The sequence below is a fragment of the Kryptolebias marmoratus genome, linkage group LG12, assembly GCF_001649575.2.
Source record: "Kryptolebias marmoratus isolate JLee-2015 linkage group LG12, ASM164957v2, whole genome shotgun sequence".
NCBI classification, from domain to species: domain Eukaryota; kingdom Metazoa; phylum Chordata; class Actinopteri; order Cyprinodontiformes; family Rivulidae; genus Kryptolebias; species Kryptolebias marmoratus.
In genome coordinates, this window is record NC_051441.1 from 9,044,692 (window position 1) to 9,065,487 (window position 20,796).

Genomic DNA, 20,796 nt, shown 5'->3' on the forward strand with positions numbered 1-20,796 from the left:
CTGTTTTTTATTTCCCTCACACCATGCTTGCTCTCACAAAACGTTTTCTTTGATTTACAGTTTAAGTAAAAAAAAATTGGGTTTGGGGTACTAAACTGACCTTGTGTATATATCAAAAATTGGTACTTTGTTCATGCTAACTGTAAATGTTCCCTTCCCACCCCTCCTCTCCCCACAGTGACCGTTCAATAGAGGTCTTCCTCCGGCCCACCTTCACTGATGATCGATCTGCACCCATCTACTACTAGCACCCTGCTGTCCCCTCTTTTTATTTTATTTTTATTTTTTTTGTTTCTTTTTTCCACTCATGGCTACTTTTTCTACTGAGAGGAAAATAATAACCATCATTGGCATGTTTTATTGTTACCACAGGAGACCCAGAGATGGGAGTCAGTGGGGGGAGTTATCTCATCAAACAGGAACTGGGAGTTTAGTTACTTTGCTCAGGAAATTTACTTGAAGAATTTCCAATATTTTTTTCTTAGACTGCTTTTACCACAACTGAATGTCTCAGCTTGAACCTTCAGGAACAAACCGTGACAATAGACTGTACTAAATAGTTAGATCGCACCAGTTCTGATGAAGGTACAATTAGGAAGTTTAACTAATTATCTGCACATTGATTATAGGATTAGTTTGTCTGTTTGTTTTTTCTTTTACACTATATCCTGTAAATTTTATTGGAGAATTATTTGCATTAATTAGGAGTGAAGGCACAGTCTGCAGTACTTGTTTAAGACTGGAGGGGAACCATGAAACATCTGGAAATCATTCTTACTGCATAAATGTGACCTGAATGGAAGACCACAGACCGCTCAAAGCAGACCGTTTGTCATTTAACCATAATTCTGCTTCTGTTAAATTGTGTAGGAGTTTATAAGTACTAGCTATGATGCAGTATGCCCAGATTTCTAATGTGGGAACTGTGCCTTTTTGCTGGTTTTATATGCATTTATTTGTTTCTGTTGTTCTATTAATTGGTTTAAGGGAATATGCAGCAGAGTTCTACTTATTGATGGGATTATTTCACTTTTTGTTCTGACATTTAATTTTAGTTTGTTTTTTTGTGTTTGTTTGGTTTTTTGCTCAAGCAAGCTTCAGCATAGTGCAGTTGCAAACAAAACAGAAATACAGAAGAGTATTCTGAAGTGCAAGTCTTTCCCTCAATTTGAATACGTCAGAAAGCCACCCAGAAGATGGAGAAATGCATATACATATGTTACGGGGTTTTTATTTAATGTTTAGCTTTAAAGGGAGTGTTAGCTTTACAGATAAGGTACAGTATTGTCATCTGTTTTGATCATTCGTTCTCAGTGTTACACAGTGCACTCATCTGGGACATGAACTGAGAGCAGCTGTATAAAGAGGCGATGTAAAGATCGAGATGAAAGTGATTGAAAAGCAGAGAAGAATGCATATGAATGGTTGCGTGATTGAGCTGACATCAAAGGTTGCAGCATAGAAAGTTTGAATTTTTTTTTTTTTTTTTTTTTACAGATGAGTCATTTACACTGTGTGATATGAGCTTTATTTACAGTTCTAATCTGCTAATCTAGGCTTTAATTTTTAAAGTTTTTTTTTTTTTTACTTTTATAAACATGCATACCTGTCATCTTCATTTTTCACCTTTGTCCTTTGTTTGTATTATACCTGTACTGTACAGAATATGTCTATAAATTATCGTGTCCAAAATAAATTTAAATGTGCACAATTGTTATGTTTTTATGTGTTGCACTGTCATATTTTGTTTGTAGAAACCTGCAAATCTTTGACATGAATTCAAATAAATCTATCACAAATACAAGAAGGGAAAAGGTACTTCAATTTATTTATTAATTTTATTTTTATTTTTTTTTTATTTTGGAGGGGGGTGGATCGTACAACAGCCATGAGGAACAAATGGAAACAGCAATAATGTTACTCCCAGTGCGTAACTTACCTCACCTTCTCCAAAGGTATCTGCCACTCAAACCAACAGGCTTTTCAGTATTTCTTTGGCAAATTTGAGAGACTGTCATTCTGCATTGGTTCATGTTTCAGAATGGTCATACAAAAATACTGGCAACGTTTTATTGTCTTGCACAACTTAAAAAGGCAAGTTGAAAAGGGTAAGACATTGGCACTCAGAGCTACAGAACTAGAGAGAAGGGAAGGGATCTGTCAATACAGCAGAAGTAATTCAAGTCAAGCTACCTGCTACATGATGATATAAGATTCATACAATATTTGTTCTTTTCTGAATGCCTTAGTTCATACACATCAGGCTTGGGCGTTCAGCACAAATGTAATACATATTTTATGTATGAGATTTTTTCTTTTTTTTAAGTAAAAGATGCATAAAGATAACTGACATTCCACATGGATGACTTGCATGTTGCAGTGATGCCACTGGATCAAGTGGAGACACCTCTTGGTTCATCTGATTTCACTTTGCTGCTAAAGAAATGAACTCTTAAAAACAAAGACTGTTTTAAAATAAAACAAAGCTGTAGCTATCACCACAAACAAAATCTAGTTTTCTGTTATTTTTTTATCCAGGATACATAAAGTGCACCATAAACTAAAGAATATAATGGTGATGATCAGGTGGTGGCAATGCTTTGATTTCCTTTATCACAATCAATATAAACAGTACATGACTTGGATTTATGGGACAAATTCAGTTTAACCACCTGGTTTGAACAGACTGTTCAAACCAGGTGACTGTTGACCAGGTGACCAGGTTGACTGTTGTTCAGAGATCCATCACTCCTTCTGCAACGGTCAAGTCTTGTTTTCTGGTTCTGACTAGATCTGTAACAGTCTTAGGCTGATGGAAATAACTTGAGCAATGGAAAGCAGATGTGCAAAGGCAGCCATTAAGAGGAGGAGCAGCTATAAAGCCTACCGTTTCACCTTTTTTTTGTTTTTTGTTTTGTCATATTTTTCAGAATGTTTTTTTATATTATTATTTTAATTTCTTAAAGAACTGTGTGGTCACCCAAAGAAACCGGTGCTGCACTGAACAAATTTACTGTTGTGTGTGCTGTATGTTAAACGTACAGTAACGTCAAATTTTCATTTCTGCAAATATAACTTCACACTCTCCAGGGTTGTTACTATCAATTTGCCATTCTTGCAGCTTTTTGTTTTCTTCATGAAGTAAAAGTGTGTGCAAATCATTTATAGAGTATTTGACTACAGTAGGAGGCACTGTCTCAAAGGGTCATCAAGTCAGATGTCCCAAATGCTGATAAAAATAAAACTCTGTAAATCATTTAGATTAAAATAATGTGGTTTCTCTGTGTTGAGGAGGACAGAGACTTGACCTTCTCTTCTCTTGTTCACTGAATACTCAGTCCTTTGGATTATCTTCTTCACCGTTTCCTGTTGGACACAAGTGATGAAGGTTACTTAAAACATTTTCCAAAACCAAAATTTTTTAAAAATGGATGTGGCTCAATCTGAATATAACTTTCATCTTACAGTGACCATGTTTTAAACTATCCAAGCTGTATAAAAAGGAGTGTATGTTACTGAGCAGTCCAAGCTATTTTTAGGAAATGTTTAATACAGACCTGTTGCTGAGCTTATGTGGGTGTCGGACACATGTGTGATAGAGAATCTTGAGACCATGAAACGGTTAAATGACACAGGTACAGGTTTAGGAGCTTCATCAGTGTTGGAGACGGATGTGGGAGAGGACATGGGGTCAGGAATGGTGTGAAGTGAGGACTGACAGGGCTCAAAGGAATGGTCATCTTCCTGGTTATCTTCCCATTCACAACTCCCACCTGAATGCATGCAGAGGACACAATGAGAAGTCCAGAATAAACAACCATGGATTGCAAAAATGTGGCATTGTGTCCTCACCGTCTTCAGAGTTGTTTTCGTCTGATTCCTCTGAAACACAGTGAGTATCACAGGACTGAGCCTTGAGATCTGGGTCTGGAGATTCCTGCTCACTGGGCTCTCTTCCTGAGGAGAATGAATTGTCAGCCAGCTCTCCAGTGGGGCTCTCCTGAAAGTCATAAAGAGCAATTCAAAAATCTAATTTTTAAAAACATCAAAAGATTTTGAACAAGTCTGACTTATCATACCTGGTCAAAAAGGAACACCGTCACGTCATCAAAAAAGGACACCGCCTTTTTCTTTGTCTCAAGCTCATCACAAAAGGACTGGGTGAGCAGGGTGGGCATCTTCAGGAGACCGCGGAGGTGTTTCGCCCTGCTGCAGTCACTTACCACCACTGGTACTGTGGTGAAATCCTCCTCACTCTCCTCACTGTCTTCATCTTGGATGTTATAGGTTCTTAGCTCCTCATCAGACTCACTGTCGTCAGAGTCATCTTCATCCTCCGCCTCTTCCAGTGGAGCTCTAACATCTTCTCCGCAAAGCTCTAACAATGAGGAGGAAGTGGAAAGGTCATGTTGACCATTAGATTCTTCACATAGACTGTCACTTTCATCTGCATCTATGTCTTCAAAATCCTCCTCATTGAGTCTCACACATTCTGCTCTGTCTTCTGTGTCCTTGTTGATAAGACTGTTTTCAGGCACCTCCTCCTTTTCCTCAGGGGATCCATCACCATTTTCAGTTTCTTCACAGGACTTATCTCTGCAGGCATTTATGGTGCACCCAGACAGCAATGAATGGACAGAGGAGCAGCCTTCTGCTCCCCTGCTTCCCTCCTCATGGTTTGCGGTGGCTTGGTGGAGAGAAGAGCAAGGTTCTGATCCAGTGGAGGAGCTGAGCTCTGACGTAGGCTCATCCGCTGAGTGCTCTGTCTCCAAACCGAGGTCCTCCTCTGCAGGGGCAGACTCTTTGGTCAGACACCCACCCATCTGTGGAGGAAATGGTGACAGCATGGACAACCCAGGGGTGGAGAAAGTGTTGTGTGAGTTACAGTCAGGCTCTGAGAGATTCACCAAAACACAACTTTTGATGTGCCTCAGATTTGTTAAACTTTCCCCGTTGTTGAATTGCCTTTCAACAGAACTGTCTTCTAAAGATTTAAAGATATTAACTGGGCCGTGATGGTTCCTTGAACCTGCAAAGAACTTATTGTTTTCCTCATTGGGACTCCTCTCACTTTCTGCATCATAGTCAGAGAAATAAGCGGAGTCCCTGTATGGATTCTTGTCAAAAAGGCCCTTTACGTGTAGCTCTGAGGTGCTTGTGGAAGTGCAGACCCCTTGCCCTAAACTAACCTGCAGAGCAATTTCAGATTCTCCACCAAGCATTGGGCAGTTCTCACCACCGAGGGGATCTCCAAGTTCTTTGAAGATAAACTCTGGAGATTCGTTGTTTTCTGTGTCGTAGCCACTATCCAAGGATTTAGGCAGGATGGGGATATTGAAGGGATCAGGGCTGAAGCCTTGGTCACAGGAACTTGCCCCAGATGACATCAGGTTAATGGCATCCACAGAATCAGGAACCCTCTCTGGATTATTTCTTGGGCTGAGGTCCTCCTCCTCAACCTCACTCAAGTCGAGGTTGAAGTCAGCAAAGATCCCTGATGTAATATCTGTGATGTCGTCCTCATCATCCTCACTGTAGTCCCCAAGGTCAACCAGGCAACTGCTGGAGTCTCTAACCCCAACTCCACTGTCCAATGTTCTGCTGCCCTCTGATGTCTGTGCATATTGGAGCCTTATGTCACTCAGACCAAGAGATGTTCCAGCCGAGACACCCTCTGAGATGTTGTTTCTCTGTCCTGTTTGACCTGTCTGAGGCTCCTTCAGAGAGCATGGGGACTTCATATAGTTTACTTCAGGTGTCTCAGAATACATCCCCTCTCCGTGAGGTAATGATTGTGATTCATGTTTAGCTCCCATTTGTCCTCCCTTTGTTTCACTGGTATTTGTGTTTGAACTGGGGAGAGAGTGAGTGTGTTGCAAGTTATTAAAATCTGTACACTTTTCCACTTGAACTGCAGTTTCTCTTTCCTTGTGGCACAAGTGAATGTATGAGCCTAACCTTACAGGTTCACAACCAGGACTCCAGTTAGAACAGCCTCCACTGCTCTCCAAGCTGCCACAAGGTTTAGAGCTTTGGAAGGTTCTTGTTGTGGCCTTAGTTAAGGACCATAATTCTGTTGTGCTTGATGGGACATTCAGACAACTGTCCTTTCCACTGCCTGTCTGCCTGCTGTCAAAAGTCAAGCTGTTATTGTTTGCTGAATGGTTTGAGATCCAGTTAGTGGCCTCTCCCTCAGAAAATAAGTCAACCTCTTCATCTCCATTTCTCCGCCGACCCAACAGCAGACCATCAGCTGTTCCCACATTTACGTCAATGTGATTAACAATGGGAAGGTTTTTTCTTAGTGAGCCTACCTGACTATGGAAGCTTTCATTAACTGTGTTTGTTTCCAGGTAAGGATCACAGAACCCTAAACTGGGGCTGCTGACAGCTTGTGATAAACTCCATGGGTTTTCTAAGTGAACCTCGGGATTCAAAAGGTTTGTTTGGGACTCTGATGTCGTTTCTAAATCAGACAAAGAGGACCGTTTATGTGTTTTGCGTGCTGCTGAGTGTTCACAGTAGACTATTTTATTGCAGTCAGAGGAGAGGGAATTATGAGAGTGGACGAACTTTACAGGACTGTTGCTGGATGAATGACTGAGCAGTGGCTGCATGGTTTGCTGAATGGTGGGACTTGAATCGGAGTCATTTGATGTGGTGTTGTCAGCAGTGGACCAGTAAGCACAAGGCTGTGCTGTGGAAGAACCAGTGCGATTCTCAGAAAATGATCTGATGTGAGTGACTTCCGGTTCTGAGCTGTAGTCCACAACACCATCTTCCAGCTTAATGTTGCATTGGACTGTTTCTTCTATGCGAATGTAGTACTCACTGCTAACTGAGGGGCTGTGGGCACTCAGCACTGGGACAATATTTGTGTGTTCAGGCTCATAATAAGATGGGGACATGCTTGATGTTAGGCTGTCAGTCTTGCAGCCCCCTGAGGAATTTCCTGTGTTTGAATAGTAGATATCTTGGTAGTGTGGGTTTTCCTGGCCTAGTGTTCCACTGGTAGAGGAAGAGCAGTAGGGCTGTTCGGCTCGGGCTTGTTCCCATTTGTATTCAAAGTTGAGACCGTGGCTTGTCTCAGTGACAGTCAGTAGATCATCCCCTGTGTCGGAGTGAAAGCTGTCCGAAAAGTGCTCGAGGAGAGGGAAGGAGGACGAGGCAGAAGAGGCCAGCTCCACTGCCTGAGTTTGCTCTGCACTGGGGATGTCAGCAGAGTTGGGTGTGGGGGTCAGGACCAGGGCTGTGGATGAAGCTGTGTGCAACGTGCTACCCAGCAAGTTTGGTCTCAGGGCATTCCAGCGTTGCTCAAAGTCTTCTTCAGCTTCACTATAACCTTTGGCACACAAGTATGTGACCAGAAGGTGTACTTCTTCACTACTGGGTCTGAGCTCTGACTGTAGCCAGCAGAACTGCATAACCTCATACCTGAAAAAAGTAGAAACCAAGTTGTAGTTGGATTACTTTTGAGGAGTAATTTTATAAAATATATTTAAAAACAAATAATTATTAGTGTTCTTTGAAAGGAGAAGTTAAAGAGTTGACCCAAGATAAACAACAAAGCAATTAAAAAAGAAAAATCAGAAGTCAGCACTTTATAGCATCACCTGGCACAGATTTATTGCTCCAGTCAATAACAGAGTGTATGAAAGAGGTGCAGTGCAGATGCTGACACAGTTAAAAGATCCTCTTTGTGTGTCAGTGTATCTTAGCACCAAACATGTTTATGTCACTGAGGAACAACGGGGAAAAAAATAATGGGTATGAACAATGTTTGGGAGGCTTCCAGGTAAAGATAAATGAGACGATTTAACTCTGGTTGATGCTGAGGGGATCATAAAGAACAGAGAGAGTATCGATCATCTGCTCCTGCTTGCAAAGAGAAATATATAGCTACAGTGCACCACTATAAGTGCAGCTATTGTTAAACCAGAAAACACTGAGCAGTTATAAATTAATTGGCCAGTTAGACTTACAGCCCGAAAATTGTCTATGATTTATCTTTTTTGTGCATCAGCTTGCATTTGTATGTACTGCATGTTTCTCTGAGCAGATAAATATCTTACCAGCGATCATCCAGGGGGAACTGGAGCTGGGGTTTGGGTAGTTTAAGCTGCTGTTCCTTCACAGCATATGTCAACACCTGTCTGTCAGAGTAGTGTCTGTACGGCTGGTTTCCCAGCTCAAACAACTCCCACATAGTAACACCCAATGACCTGGAAAAAAAAGGGGGGTAAAAAAGCTTTCAAGATGTTTGGTGCTCTCATACTACACATGAAAAAGTTAATTTTTTTAAAAAGTGTATGATAGATTATAAAGTAAACAAGAATACAGAGACAAACAATATGTTCCTAGATCTTAATTCATCCAATGTTGCAAAATGATTTTTAAAAAACTGCCTGAGCTTTCACACGAAACAAAAAGTTAAAATCTGATCAATTGTCCCTAAAGGGATATTTTTGGGGTGGCTTTATCTCATTATTTCTAAGGTAATATTTCCCGTTTGTGCTCAGATAATCTCACCATATGTTACTACTTTTGGTTTGATCAACAACCAGCAGGTTTCCATGGACCTCGTCAATGAGTTCTGGTGCAATCCAGCGCAGGGGCACCCAAATCTGGTCTTGTGTTACGTAGTAGTCATCCTAAGGAATCAAACAAGTACAGCTGAGAACAGGTAGAAGTAACTGCAGTCTTTCAAAGATGGCACATTTTTAAAGGCCTAACCTTGTATTGGCTGTGAGAAAGCCCATAATCTCCAATCTTAACTGACATTTCTGATGTTAGCAGGCAGTTTCGCAAAGCCAGGTCACTGTTGTGGGGAAAAAAGAAACCCTGTGAACAAGTTTTATGTAACTATGTATGAATTGTGCATAAACACATCTTATTTATGTATTTACTTTTGGTTCCATCTGCATTTGAATTGTGTTTTTTGATTTAAGTTGTCTGTATGTTTCACACACTTGTGAGTAATCCATCAATATCATTGGTTAAAGTAAGGCCTGTAACTCACATATCAGCTGTAACATATACTGTTCCTTTACAGTTAATTGTGTGAGGACACACTAATTATGTCAGCTTCTCCATATGTTGAGTTTCTCCAGTTTTGCAGTCAGGGACTGTTGGTTTTAGTGGCCACCACAAGGCAGAGAGAGCGAAAGGGGTTCACCCCCAGCAACAAAATCACTGATGCTGGAGTTTGTGTCAACTACTCAGGCAGCACCAGGATGTTGTTGCAGGAAGAGACCAAAAGAGGGCGCACAAACCATTTAGGTGGAAGCTTCCTTTGTAAAACATTAACATTAAAATTAGAATTAATGTTAAGAGAATGGGGTGTTCATGTACCACACCTGTGAATGACGTTGTATTTGTGAAGATGCAGAAGCCCAGAAGCAATGTCACACGCCATCTTCTGGAGAATCAAAACATCAGGAGTTTCAGAGTCAGAAGCCCGGCAACTGCAGAGGTAATTCTTCAAATCGCCCTGAGAGGAGAGAAGGAAAAAGGGTTGAAGTTGTTCTGACTAAGAATGAACACAACACTGAGTCAAGTAATGAAATGAGGTATGAATTGAGGAATGAATAAGCAGCTGTTAGAAATAAATTCTGCCACCGTACCAGAGGGCAAAACTCCATGACCAGCAGATACGGGGTGACTTCTGAACACTGTGCCAGGCACTGCAGGAGGGCAGGGTGCTGGAGGGTCCTGACAGAGCAAAGACATGTAATAACTATAACAATAAACAATAGTTTGACTGTGCAGTCGAACTGCGATGAGCTGTTTATCCTCTGAAAAGCAGTACTCGGAAGATGTTTAATGCACTGACCGATACGGCTGCACCTCCTCCAGGAATTTGATCTGATCCTGGATGCTGGCACTGGACTTCAGCTCCTTCACCACCACCTGGGTGGTGCTGACTCCTGCACTGACCTCACCCAACAGAACCTATATGCAAAGAGGGGAGAATAAGGTCAAGCTTCTATTCAGTCGCAGGCAGGAATAAAAGATGCTGTTTAGTACAAACATCACCATCAAAAAGAAAAAAAAATCCAGACTGTAAAACTAAAGAAAGGTAAGCATGATGACACTGTGTGTGTAGACAAGTACAAGTGTCACAGTAGCATGTGTCATATGGTAAACTGTAAGGAATCTACTGTAACTGTGAATATTTATTCCTCTCCCACAGAACTAATGCTCTGACCTGAGTGCCAAAAATTTGCTTCACTGAAGTGACTTCCTCATTACATTAACACTGCATTCCAGAGAAGCGGTGGAAAGTATCTTAGAGTACGATGAATACATTTAGAAAGTTGCAGCTTTGACAGTTATTAGGAGTAACAATATCTCTGGACTCAAAAACTGAATGTATATAAAGATATGTGTTGAAAGAAAAGCAGGGTTTACCTTTCCGAACCATCCATGTCCAATCTCTTTTAGATACAGCAGACTGTGACGGCCAATGTCTGATGATTTCAGCAGCTGTACTGGAAGAGAACAATGATGGCAACATAAGATTAGTTTTAGACAGGAAAAAGTTTAAGATTGCTTTGTTTGAGAAGAGGGAAAAGAAGTAACAAAAATCAACAACAACAGAAATTGTTTTACAATGATCACAGCAAAAGAAAAGTTAAAAAGTGTCTTCAGATAAAGAATAGAATGTTGCAATATAGTAGCAACACATAGAATACTATAAATCTGAAAAAATGAGAAAACATTTCCTAAATACAATCCTGCACTCATTTGAGAGAAGCAGTCTGGTATATCTAGAAAGCAACAATGGGAAAAACAATTTAGCAAAATAAAATACCTCCATGAATCCTCATACTTGAGGAATGCAGATGTTGATGGTGAACGGTGAGATGATGGTGACTGCAGAGTTTAGCGGCCAGCCGCTCTCAGCACTGTGACAGGGACTGACTCTGAGACCCCGGCTGAGATCAAGTATTGATTCAGAGTGTGAGAACCAAGAGCCCGTGGCCCCAGTTCCAGCCCCAGGCATCGTAGCCTCGTTGTGTGTATGTGAGAGCGAGCTCATGGTCACAGTATGTGTGTGAGAGCCTCGGCAGGATTTAACCCACCGAGCCCTTGCACAGCTGAAAAAGCCTCTCCCCATCTGCACCGCGCTCATCCTCCAACTGGGACACACACAAACACGCATACGGTCCTCCTCCAGGGCTTTCCAGCTGTTGAGCAAATACTAAAATCCTTGGTTCCAAAACATACGGCATTGGAATCTACAGTAAACAGAAGTAAAAGAGAAGTTCAAGTCACTGAGCCGATCTGCTGATGGGTCGATCCAGGAGTTCTGCAGCTCTCTGCCCTGGGTGCAGAGGCTTTTTGGACATGCATTGTGCCCGCTGTGACCGTCACGCATGTCGGTAGCATGCCGTTTGGCGCACCAGCTCTATGTGCAGCTTCAAGACACCCAGTAGTGACATAAGGTCCACATAATGTCCCCTTGTCACCCGGGACAGCATCATTCCTCAGCCAAACAGGAAACAAACACTGTTCTGTTCAATGTTGAAAAAAAAAGATCTCTGTCATTCAGACTCACCACCCCTATCTGAAGCCTCCCCTCCCTGCTCTTAGGCCATTGTGCATGCCATCACATTTTCCCTGCCCCTCTTCTTTCCCTCACAGACCCCTCACTGTATTCAGCCCATAATGCCAGTCCTCCGCTGGTGCGTTCCTTGGACATCTCAGTCCAGCCTTATGCTCCCCCACTGGCCAGCCGTCTTAAATCAGAACCATTGTTTTCGATGTTCACTTGCACGCTCACACTGCGTCTCCTGGTACCTAGTGCACCAAACACACACACACTCAAATGGGCAAGGAACACGCATACACACAAGGCCCATTCTTTGCTGGAACGCTGGGCAGAGGTTGTCACGGTGACAACAGACCCACACTTCACCATCCTAACCCCTGAGTCTCCTCCCTGCCTGACAGAAAAGAAGAGTTTGAAACTGAGATGTGGTATTATTCCTAATGTGGGCTGTGTGAGTGCGCATTCCTGCCCTGCTAATGACATTCCCCAGAAAAGATGGTGCAACCCAACAGGCCTGTAGTGGGACACAAGCACAATGACTTTACACACTCACTTTGATGCATCAAGCCTCTGTAGTGAAGCTTTACTTGACCTCTTGAATAAAAGATAAAAGCAACAAGTTGAAAATTAAGATTGTCAGATCAATGGCAAACACTGCACCATGTGTTCGTCCTGATGTATAATTGATGCTTGGTCCTTATAGAAAACACCATTCATGGTTTATTTATCAGCTATACAGCTGGTGATTTTCCTGTTGGAGCAACAAGGCCCATTTATTCATTGTGTGCACGGAAAACCAGTGGCATGTTCATAGAGTTAATATGTATGAGTGACATTTCAATAACAAAAAAATGAATTGCATAAAATGCCCTGCCCCATTCTTAACATTTTACATTCTGTTATCATTGTCAGCAAAGATAAAACCTTTTTTGCAGACTTAATCTCTTCAAAGAACTGCATTTTGGGAGAATAAAACAAGAGCACTGATGTAAACATAGAAAATAAAAACTAAATTCCCTTTTAATTCAATATGCAAGCATATTGAAGGCATGTGCAAAAAGGTAAGCACAAAAACAAGTTTCTTAGAGAAAAGGAGAAGGATTCATAAATCATTTTCCTTTCTCAGAGTGGACGGAAACAATTCCTGTTTCACACTCTCTCCTTTCACCATCTATTCATTCCTCGCCCTGCAACACCTGGACCAATCACACAGCCATCGCTACGAGGGACGGAGGCGAGCGCAGTGATTGGCTGCGAGCCTCAGGCTGCCTTGTCCAATCAGTGTTGGCGCTCTCATCCTGGGATGCTGAGCAGCAACTAACCTCCCCTTCTGGCAGAGCAGAGTGCAGCAGACAGCCAGTGAGTCATGCAGGCTGAGACAAATTGAACACCCAGGATGTGGCTCACATGGACACATAAACACACATTTTAAACTGAGGTCGAATGATCTGATAAAATACAAGCAGCTGAGAGGAAAGTGTTGGGCAGCATTATAGAATACAAACTAAATACAAAAACTCAGTACTGATGTTTGATAAAACTCTCAAATTTAAATTTTGTAAGTTAATAAAATTGGAGGAGGTGCCATTTTTTTCACTGATGTAAATGTAAAGCGTGATACATTTAAGAAAGCTTCCCAAAGCTTCAGAGTTAATGTAAAGATCAGATTCCTTCCTGGCTGCAGGCAGCACACCACTGCAGTGGGTCATTTTAACTACAGACAGAAAGAATAAAACAGATGACAAAATAGGTTTAAAACACATCTTTAAGTTATTTTTTTTCTTCATTATTGCTAAAATGGAATGGGACAAATATTTCCTTAACATCTTTGTTGCATTTAGAGCAGTGACAATTTGAAAAATAAATAAAAAAATTGTCAGTTAAGTCATTTAGACCCATGACATATGCAGCAGCAGAATAGATATACATAAAAAGCATGTATATCTTTTTATAAACCTTTCAAAGGATCAACTAAATTTTTTATAATTTTTTAATACGTAAGTTATGCAACATACCATGTTTTTCTGCTGTTACTATCCTGCAAAATCTAGGATGTTCTAGACAAAAACATGAACTGAAATGAATAGGAGTTGAATTATCTGTTTATTGCAGTACAAATTTGAGGAAAAAGAGAACAAAACAATAATGCAATATAACAAAAAGAGACTTATTATAAAGAGTCAGTGTTTATAGCAGTGAGCAAAAATTACCTCTTGTTGCAGCAAAGCTTGTTAAGAAAACATCTAAAATCAGAGTGTTGTAGTTCCATGTAGGTTTGTTTTGTGTTCAGGTTGTTGTGTGGCTTCTTACTTGATCTGCCCGGCTGTTTGGAGACGGGCAGGGAGACCTCAGTGAGGGGCAGGATGTAAACCTCGGGGCCATTCTGGGAGGACGGCAAGGCCAGGGCGGAGAGGTCTGCCTGGTACTCTTCTCCTTCAGTGTTTTCAAACTCCTGACGCACGGACACACGCTGGGATTAGTCATCCACTCACAAGCATCCTTCCACTGAGATAGTGGGAGACAATGGTTCAACTGTGAAGACGTCCAAACGCACTGAGGCGCATTCACCTACCCATATACATACATAAGCCATGTAGAATGTGGGGTACATTGAGTCGCACTGAGGGAACACTCTAATGCAAACAGCTATTCAAACTTCATACACAAAGCCTCTCTTTCATTCTGTTCTTCCTTATATACACTATCTTAAACAATAGAACTTCACATAAACGTCTGCAGTGTAAGAATTTACATTAGATTGCATTTTAACATATACATTTTGCTCTTAAAGTTTGGACAAATGTCTATTTTAAATCAAATGGTATTACAATTGTGTGTGATTTGAAATATTGTGACATACAGCTATTAGACTTGGACTGGAACACCAAAAAAAACTTCCTAATTTTTCCCCGATATGAACATCCAAGATCTTAAACTGCAGTTACATCAACTACAGTGGATTATGTAAGAAATATCTAGCCTTTAAGGTTAACTGTCTACTGCACGTAGAATAAAAAGAGCATGGTCTATTTTTAGCTTTACAGAAAAAAAAGCTGCTGGTCCTTTAACTGCAGATTTCCCTCCTTAACAGCAACACTGTTACTGTTACTAAGATGGAGGAGGAGACGGAGTGGAAAACTGTGACCCTCTCCGAGTCAATAACCCAAATTTTTCTCTGTCCTGTGTGATTTCTTTCTGCTCCACAGTCCACTGCAGTGTCCTTGTTCTGTAGCTGCTGAGAAGCATCCCATCATGCTCTGCCTCAGCACAATCCTAAATCAAACAATAGCCTCCTTTAAGCTAAGTCAGCTTTATGTTGTCACACTGCACATAGGGAAGGAGGCAGCTGGCATACTTTGCTAATAGAAAGGGGTGAAAATGGCAGCGTCATTCATACTGTTCTCTCTCCTCTTCTGAATACTGCTTCCAAATAGGCTTTTTTTTATTTTGTATTTTAAAATGAAATAAGAGAAAATACTAAACTGATGAGATCGTAACAGCCCTACATTTTCAATTAAAACTGCATTCTTTCTAATATGTTGTTTAGATATAAAAGATATCATCTTCTCAGTACCTTTGTCTCAGGCCTTTGTTGTCTCGTTATGTCATTAATGTTTTCAGTGGGTGACAAATTTGGATTTTATGAACCCAGATAACGTGACAGTGTTTTTACTTCACCTTCTTTCATTCTCAAAATGCTCAGTACCACTCAAGGGTTAAAAAAGTCAGGCATTAGATTTTAGTTTTCAGCCTCGTCCACACTTATACAACACCATTTTACACTGATAAGTATATCAGGGGCAGAGAGGGTTTTCAGTGTCTTGCTCAGGGACACTTCAACACACTGCAGGGGCTTGGGAAAGACTCCCCCCCCCCCCAATCAGAACGCAACCTCCCTCCCACTGGGCCAAAGCAGACTGATAATAATAATGATAATAGTAATAATGGTCTAGTTTTAATAATATTGTGTTTGGTAGATGGTAGAAAAAAAATCTCCTCAAATGTTTGTATTTTAAACTTGGGCCGACACGCTTTCAGTTTCCACATCTAATGTCATCTCAGCAGAAAATCAATCACGCAAATACCATCATTTGCATTTTTCTATCTTGATGTGAGAAATAATTTAAAACAATTTATTTTCTCGTAAAGTCGCATCAAATACAAGTACAGAATGGGAAAAAATAAATGACAAGATCTATAGATATATTATAGAAAAGTAAAAAAAAATCAATCTTACAAATTCAAATCTAGTTTTTCTTCTAGATGTGTTTTCTTAGGCTGACATGATTAAGAACTCTGAATAATTAAAGTTCAAGTCAGTGATTTATTTTTTACATTTACGAGGAAAAACTTGTAAAAATCATTTTAAAAGTGTGCAAATCTCAAACCCATACGCTGCATCACTGCACTTTTAACCTTATATTAATTTTAAATATCTCTGCACTGCTGAATTACACATGAGCAATAGAAACAGAATGCTGTAGAGACTGAATTAACTAAAAATTTACTGCCACCGAGGATTGCAACGTTTCAATCATAAATGTTAATTTTTAGTTCAGAGTGCATACACGCTTATTTAATCTGGAGCATTACATAATAAAGCGTAGCACTTACTAAATATGTATCTGGTATGCACCTGGTACTGTATGTCCTCAGTAAGTAAAGAGCTGTATTATGTTGCTACCCTTTAATCTTATCTTCTTTGTTAGCAATAAACATATTGAGTCTTTAAATCAGAACCGCTCTTAAAATCGTCCCGGAGGAATCCTGCACACCCTCCCTCAATAATTCAAGCAGATCTTGTTAGTGGGTTCATATAGGAGAGATTATGTTGGGAAACTGAGCTTTAATGCTGTATTCATGAGCACAGAGCCATCCATCTTTTTCTGCAGCTAATGAATCACAGCTCATAACAAACCTGCCTCCTACTTGGAGCAACATCAGATGTGGAGCAAAAGAGAAGAAGTAAAAAGAAAACTGGTTAAGAGCCAGGGAGTTATCTGCCGGTCGGATGATGCCTCGGTGTATGTTTGTGTGGGTAAATATGTGTTCTAAGACAATATTGTGTGTCCACAGGAATGTGTGTAGGTGTGTTTTTCATTCAGGAGGACCATCTGCCACTCTCCTCTGAGTGAAGTGTGAAAGCGAGCACCTAGCTGTGAGTCAGCGTTGCACGGCTCCCGGGAGAGCATTCAGTTTAGAAAGCACTTAATACCCAGCCACACACTACACGCTCCAGTAAGAACACAGCGATGGAGGGGAATAATGAAGCTTTTACGACAGTGCAGCAGTTCTGCAGCCCCGCAAGAATGCACGTCGTCCAAATGGGCCGCGCTGAGCTGTGGGCTGTTGCCACAGAGAGATAAGAAGTTGGAGCCAATTAAGCGTTCTATAACATTTGCTGCTGATTTATTGTCTTTTAAATTTAAAATGCTGTTAGAATATAATATAAGCATTTGTGTTTTTTTTCCTTTCAATTCCAAGTAAACACAGCGAATGAGCTAAAAACAAATATCCTGCATGATGTAGTTAACATCTGACTCAGCTCAGCTTGGGTATCCTTGAGCAGAGTCATTTCAGGGAGAAGCAGATGTTCGGTGGCTGCATTTTCCCCTTGAACTCTCTGCTGGCCTAAAGCTGAAAGACAATATCTCTGCAGGAATCAATAGTGACATGTCAACCAGAACAAAGGTTGATTAGGACAAAGTGAATCACCTATTCTTAAAAAGATGGAAAGCAGATCTTTCTGTTATTACAAGAAAGACGTATAGAAAATCTGGTCTTTGACATAAAGTGCAATAAAATGTTCAAAAACTAAAGTTTCCCCTTCTGTTGTATTCATTAGCAACAGAACAACAGAACGAACGCTGTTATCAGTTATTTCAACCAACAAAGACGATTTTGATGCCACCATTTAAATTAGAATCTCCCGAGCAGCATGAATGGTTGAGGCCTTTCAGGCTGCAGAGCAGCTTGAGCGTTTCTGCTCTGCCTCCTTCTCCACACGCCCCCTGTCTGTGTCAATCATTGTTAACCCTCATCAGCCAGATGTTTGACACAGCTTGACTGAGTCCCACCAGCGGGCGACGTTAACAGAGACAAGGTGTGTCAGCCTGTCACAAGGTGCTTGCTGACATCATTTGCAGGGAGGAAGGAGAAGGATTCTTAGCAGAATTACAGCCCAACGTGTAGATCAAAGAGCTCTGCAAATTACAAACGCTAGAAATCAATTATTTATTCATATTCAGACAATTAAATTAAAATAGGCTCCTGTATCAATGAACACTGTTTATTTATTGGATTGTGTGTGTGTGTGTGTGTGTTGGTACTATATCTTACTGATTGCAGCAAAAGTGCAAACTTTCTGGCTCATCACTTATACTTTTATCTGAAGATGCTGCTCTTGTATTTTAAAACTAAACACGACCATTTATAATATTTTAAATCTATAATTTATCTACATTTTTGCAGCAGATGATTTATTTTAAGGCAACCCTTATAAGTAAATCTGTGAGTCCTAAACCAAATATTTTTAGCTGCTGAAGCTTAAGGCTTGTGTGAATTTAAACTAAATGTAAAAGTACAGCTTTCTTAGATGGTTTGTGTTGCACACCCATCAAAGCATTTAAGCAAATTAATTCAAACTACTTTTATATGCAGCAATTGTCACATTATATTCTTGTAGATGATATTTTTTAATATTGATAACATTGCACATATTTACAATACACCCTTTTAAATTATTATTAAATTATTATTATTATTTTAATGTCTAAATCGTGTTATTTTATGCCAGAATGTCAAGCTTCCTTCCAGAACGTCCTCTTGTACAATTTCTGCTTTCCTACACTTCCAGCTGGGGGCGGCAGGGAGCTCACCTTGAAGCCGATGTCTCCCTTCTTGCAGCACAGGCAGGCCAGCATGAGGAAGACGAAGGTGAAGAGGCCGGAGAAGGAGACGGCTACAACAGCTAGAGAAGAAGGCCAGGACAGCTCGCTCAGCGGAGCCCCATCTGTGCGACAGCAGAGAGCGGAGCAAGTGTTAAAAGGGTTGAGCCGTGAGGAGATCAGATTGCAAACAGAGGGGCCAAACAGGAAATTAAAACCCAAATAGAGATAAAGATGATTTGTATGAATGCAGATAATATGGCAGCTTGATAAAAAAAAAAAAAAGAAGCATGACTTGTCATTAACATTCTTTTCAGGTTTTTATTCATCTCTGTTGGGAGAATAGGAAGCAGGCTCCTGTAGCTTGATTACAGAAGTTACTGCAAGAAGGCAAAAAGTTTGAATGCAAATGCTGTTTATTAAAATAATAGGTGGAGTTTCTCAATCTGTTTCAGTGTAGACCACTGTGATGAATATGAATATGTGCTGTGATTCTATAATCTGTTCTTCATTTTCACTGTCACCCTGCAAACAGCATTACACAACCCAAATCTTATTTAAAGGAGACGTTTTCCTCAGCAGTGCACACAATGCTGTTAGAGCACAGTTGTGTTTGAATGAAATACATTTTGAAAGAGTCTCATCATCTGTCACCGTCTCCCTGTATGCAATCACCAACCGACACATAAGCACCGAATGCGTTTCAGACTGCAGTAAATTAAAACAGACCACAAACCCAGATGTCAGAACTTAGAGCACAAATATATAACATCAGTTACAATCTGAAACCTTCTGCAAGCTCAGATAGAAAAGGGAGAGAGGGGGGAAAAAAACAGGTAGATTTGGGTAGATTTCCTGTGCAGGAGGTCATTTGGGTTTGGCTGCATATATCAACTTGTTTTTTAACAGAAATTCATACATATATCAGTGAATATAAATGCACACGTAATGACTTTCAATCATTTGCCACGGTAAAATGAATTGATCAGTTTTACTGTTGAGCTAACAGATTGTTAGCTTACTCTGTTTATGCATTTTCCCCAAACAAAGATTTCCTTCCAAATCCACCAGAAAACTCCTATTTTCCCAACATACTTGAGGCAAATTTTTGTAAAAGCATAAAGTAGTTTTGCAAATCTATTGAAAATTACTTGATTTTAGGGATTCAAAAAAGATGTACAAGAAATTTATACAGCATATAAAATAATGAAACTTTATAAATTGTTTTATCCTAATTTTAAGGGTCAAGTAAATTTTGAAGCATTTACAGATTTTATTTAGTAGGAGAAAGGGTAAAAATGGCTCCTCGAGTTGTAAAGGTTGCAGAACCCTGCGCCAGATCAAAAAATATCCTCATCTTAATGTGAGCAAAGCACACACACATTAAGAGACAGAAAAGTAACTCTGAGGCTTGTGAGTGGGCTGTTTCCAGCTCAGTGGCTGAGACCCCTGTGGTCCTGACCCATTTGGCTGCAGGGAACACACTGTTCCAAACCTGACAGCTCTCCCAACACAAACAGCACAACTCCAACCCAATCCTGACCCTGAGGTCAGAGCCACAAAGCCCATTCGACTCGGATCCACACGGCTGACTGCTAAACAGACGAGAGCAGGTTCGTCTTTCAAACGTTAGCGTTCAAAATAATAATATGTGGGCGCTGACCAGCCAACAGATCACCATGGTAACATCCAGATGGCCAGCACATATTAGCTGATTGGATTTCACAGTGTGATAAACCTCGTGTCATTTCTGCTGAAGCCTCGCATGCTGGCTTGGTTTCATTTATTTCGCTGTGTTTGCTGTGACAGCTTGTCAGAGTTTGTGTTCTTCTGTATGTGAGAGTGTTTGTAATATGAAAAAAAAAAAGGTGATAACAAAACTAAACCAAAGCAGTGCCCTTTCTGTACACCATAGACTGTAACACACAGGCTGAGTGTGTGACAGGACATGGGATTTAAAATCATTAAGATTCATCAAACAGGTCAAGAGATATTATTTTGCAAACAGACAATCAGGGTTGACATTAATAGGTATTACCAAAGTGTTGGGCATATATCTCAACTACTACCATACCAAACTTGAGCTTAACATCTGTGAAATTTGCTGAGTTATAGCCATTTTGCTTAGCTGGGTCAATCATCTTGGATGGGGTTGGCTCCAAAGGTTAGTCAGCTGTACATGTCCATCCAATGACTTTATGAGAGTTTCATTACAATCCATCCACTGGTTCATGAGATATTTTGCTAACAGTAAAGATAAATGAACACACACACAAACACTGTCAAAAAACATTATTGCTGCTTTGCCTTCAACAGCAGGCAATAAAAATAAAGAGGATACTTCAAAATGAGAAC

The 20,796-nt window shown here is 40.5% G+C and overlaps 2 protein-coding genes across 4 annotated transcripts in view; one reads left to right on the forward strand and one right to left on the reverse strand.

Moving 5' to 3' along the window:
- LOC108241326 (brain-specific angiogenesis inhibitor 1-associated protein 2-like) overlaps positions 1–1,801 on the forward strand; it is a 47,960-nt gene extending 46,159 nt beyond the window's left edge. For both annotated transcript variants that reach the window (XM_017425376.3, XM_037978870.1), the window contains exon 15: positions 179–1,801. The gene's annotated coding sequence lies outside the window, so the exon portion shown is untranslated. The remainder of the gene's footprint in view (positions 1–178) is intronic.
- LOC108241325 (serine/threonine-protein kinase LMTK1) overlaps positions 1,515–20,796 on the reverse strand; it is a 30,431-nt gene continuing 11,149 nt past the window's right edge. Inside the window, exons 2-14 of one of the 2 annotated variants that reach the window (XM_017425372.3) lie at positions 18,433–18,566; positions 13,865–14,006; positions 10,411–10,490; positions 9,833–9,951; positions 9,624–9,711; positions 9,357–9,490; positions 8,734–8,818; positions 8,530–8,651; positions 8,073–8,222; positions 4,080–7,434; positions 3,853–4,000; positions 3,558–3,773; positions 1,515–3,366 (exon numbers count right to left, since the gene is read on the reverse strand). In XM_017425372.3, coding sequence (XP_017280861.1) covers positions 3,335–3,366; positions 3,558–3,773; positions 3,853–4,000; positions 4,080–7,434; positions 8,073–8,222; positions 8,530–8,651; positions 8,734–8,818; positions 9,357–9,490; positions 9,624–9,711; positions 9,833–9,951; positions 10,411–10,490; positions 13,865–14,006; positions 18,433–18,566 — 4,805 coding nt within the window. In that variant the 3' untranslated portion in view covers positions 1,515–3,334. Of the gene's footprint in view, positions 3,367–3,557; positions 3,774–3,852; positions 4,001–4,079; positions 7,435–8,072; positions 8,223–8,529; positions 8,652–8,733; positions 8,819–9,356; positions 9,491–9,623; positions 9,712–9,832; positions 9,952–10,410; positions 10,491–10,813; positions 13,844–13,864; positions 14,007–18,432; positions 18,567–20,796 lie in introns of those variants that run through there. The other variant, XM_017425373.3, reaches the window with a different exon arrangement.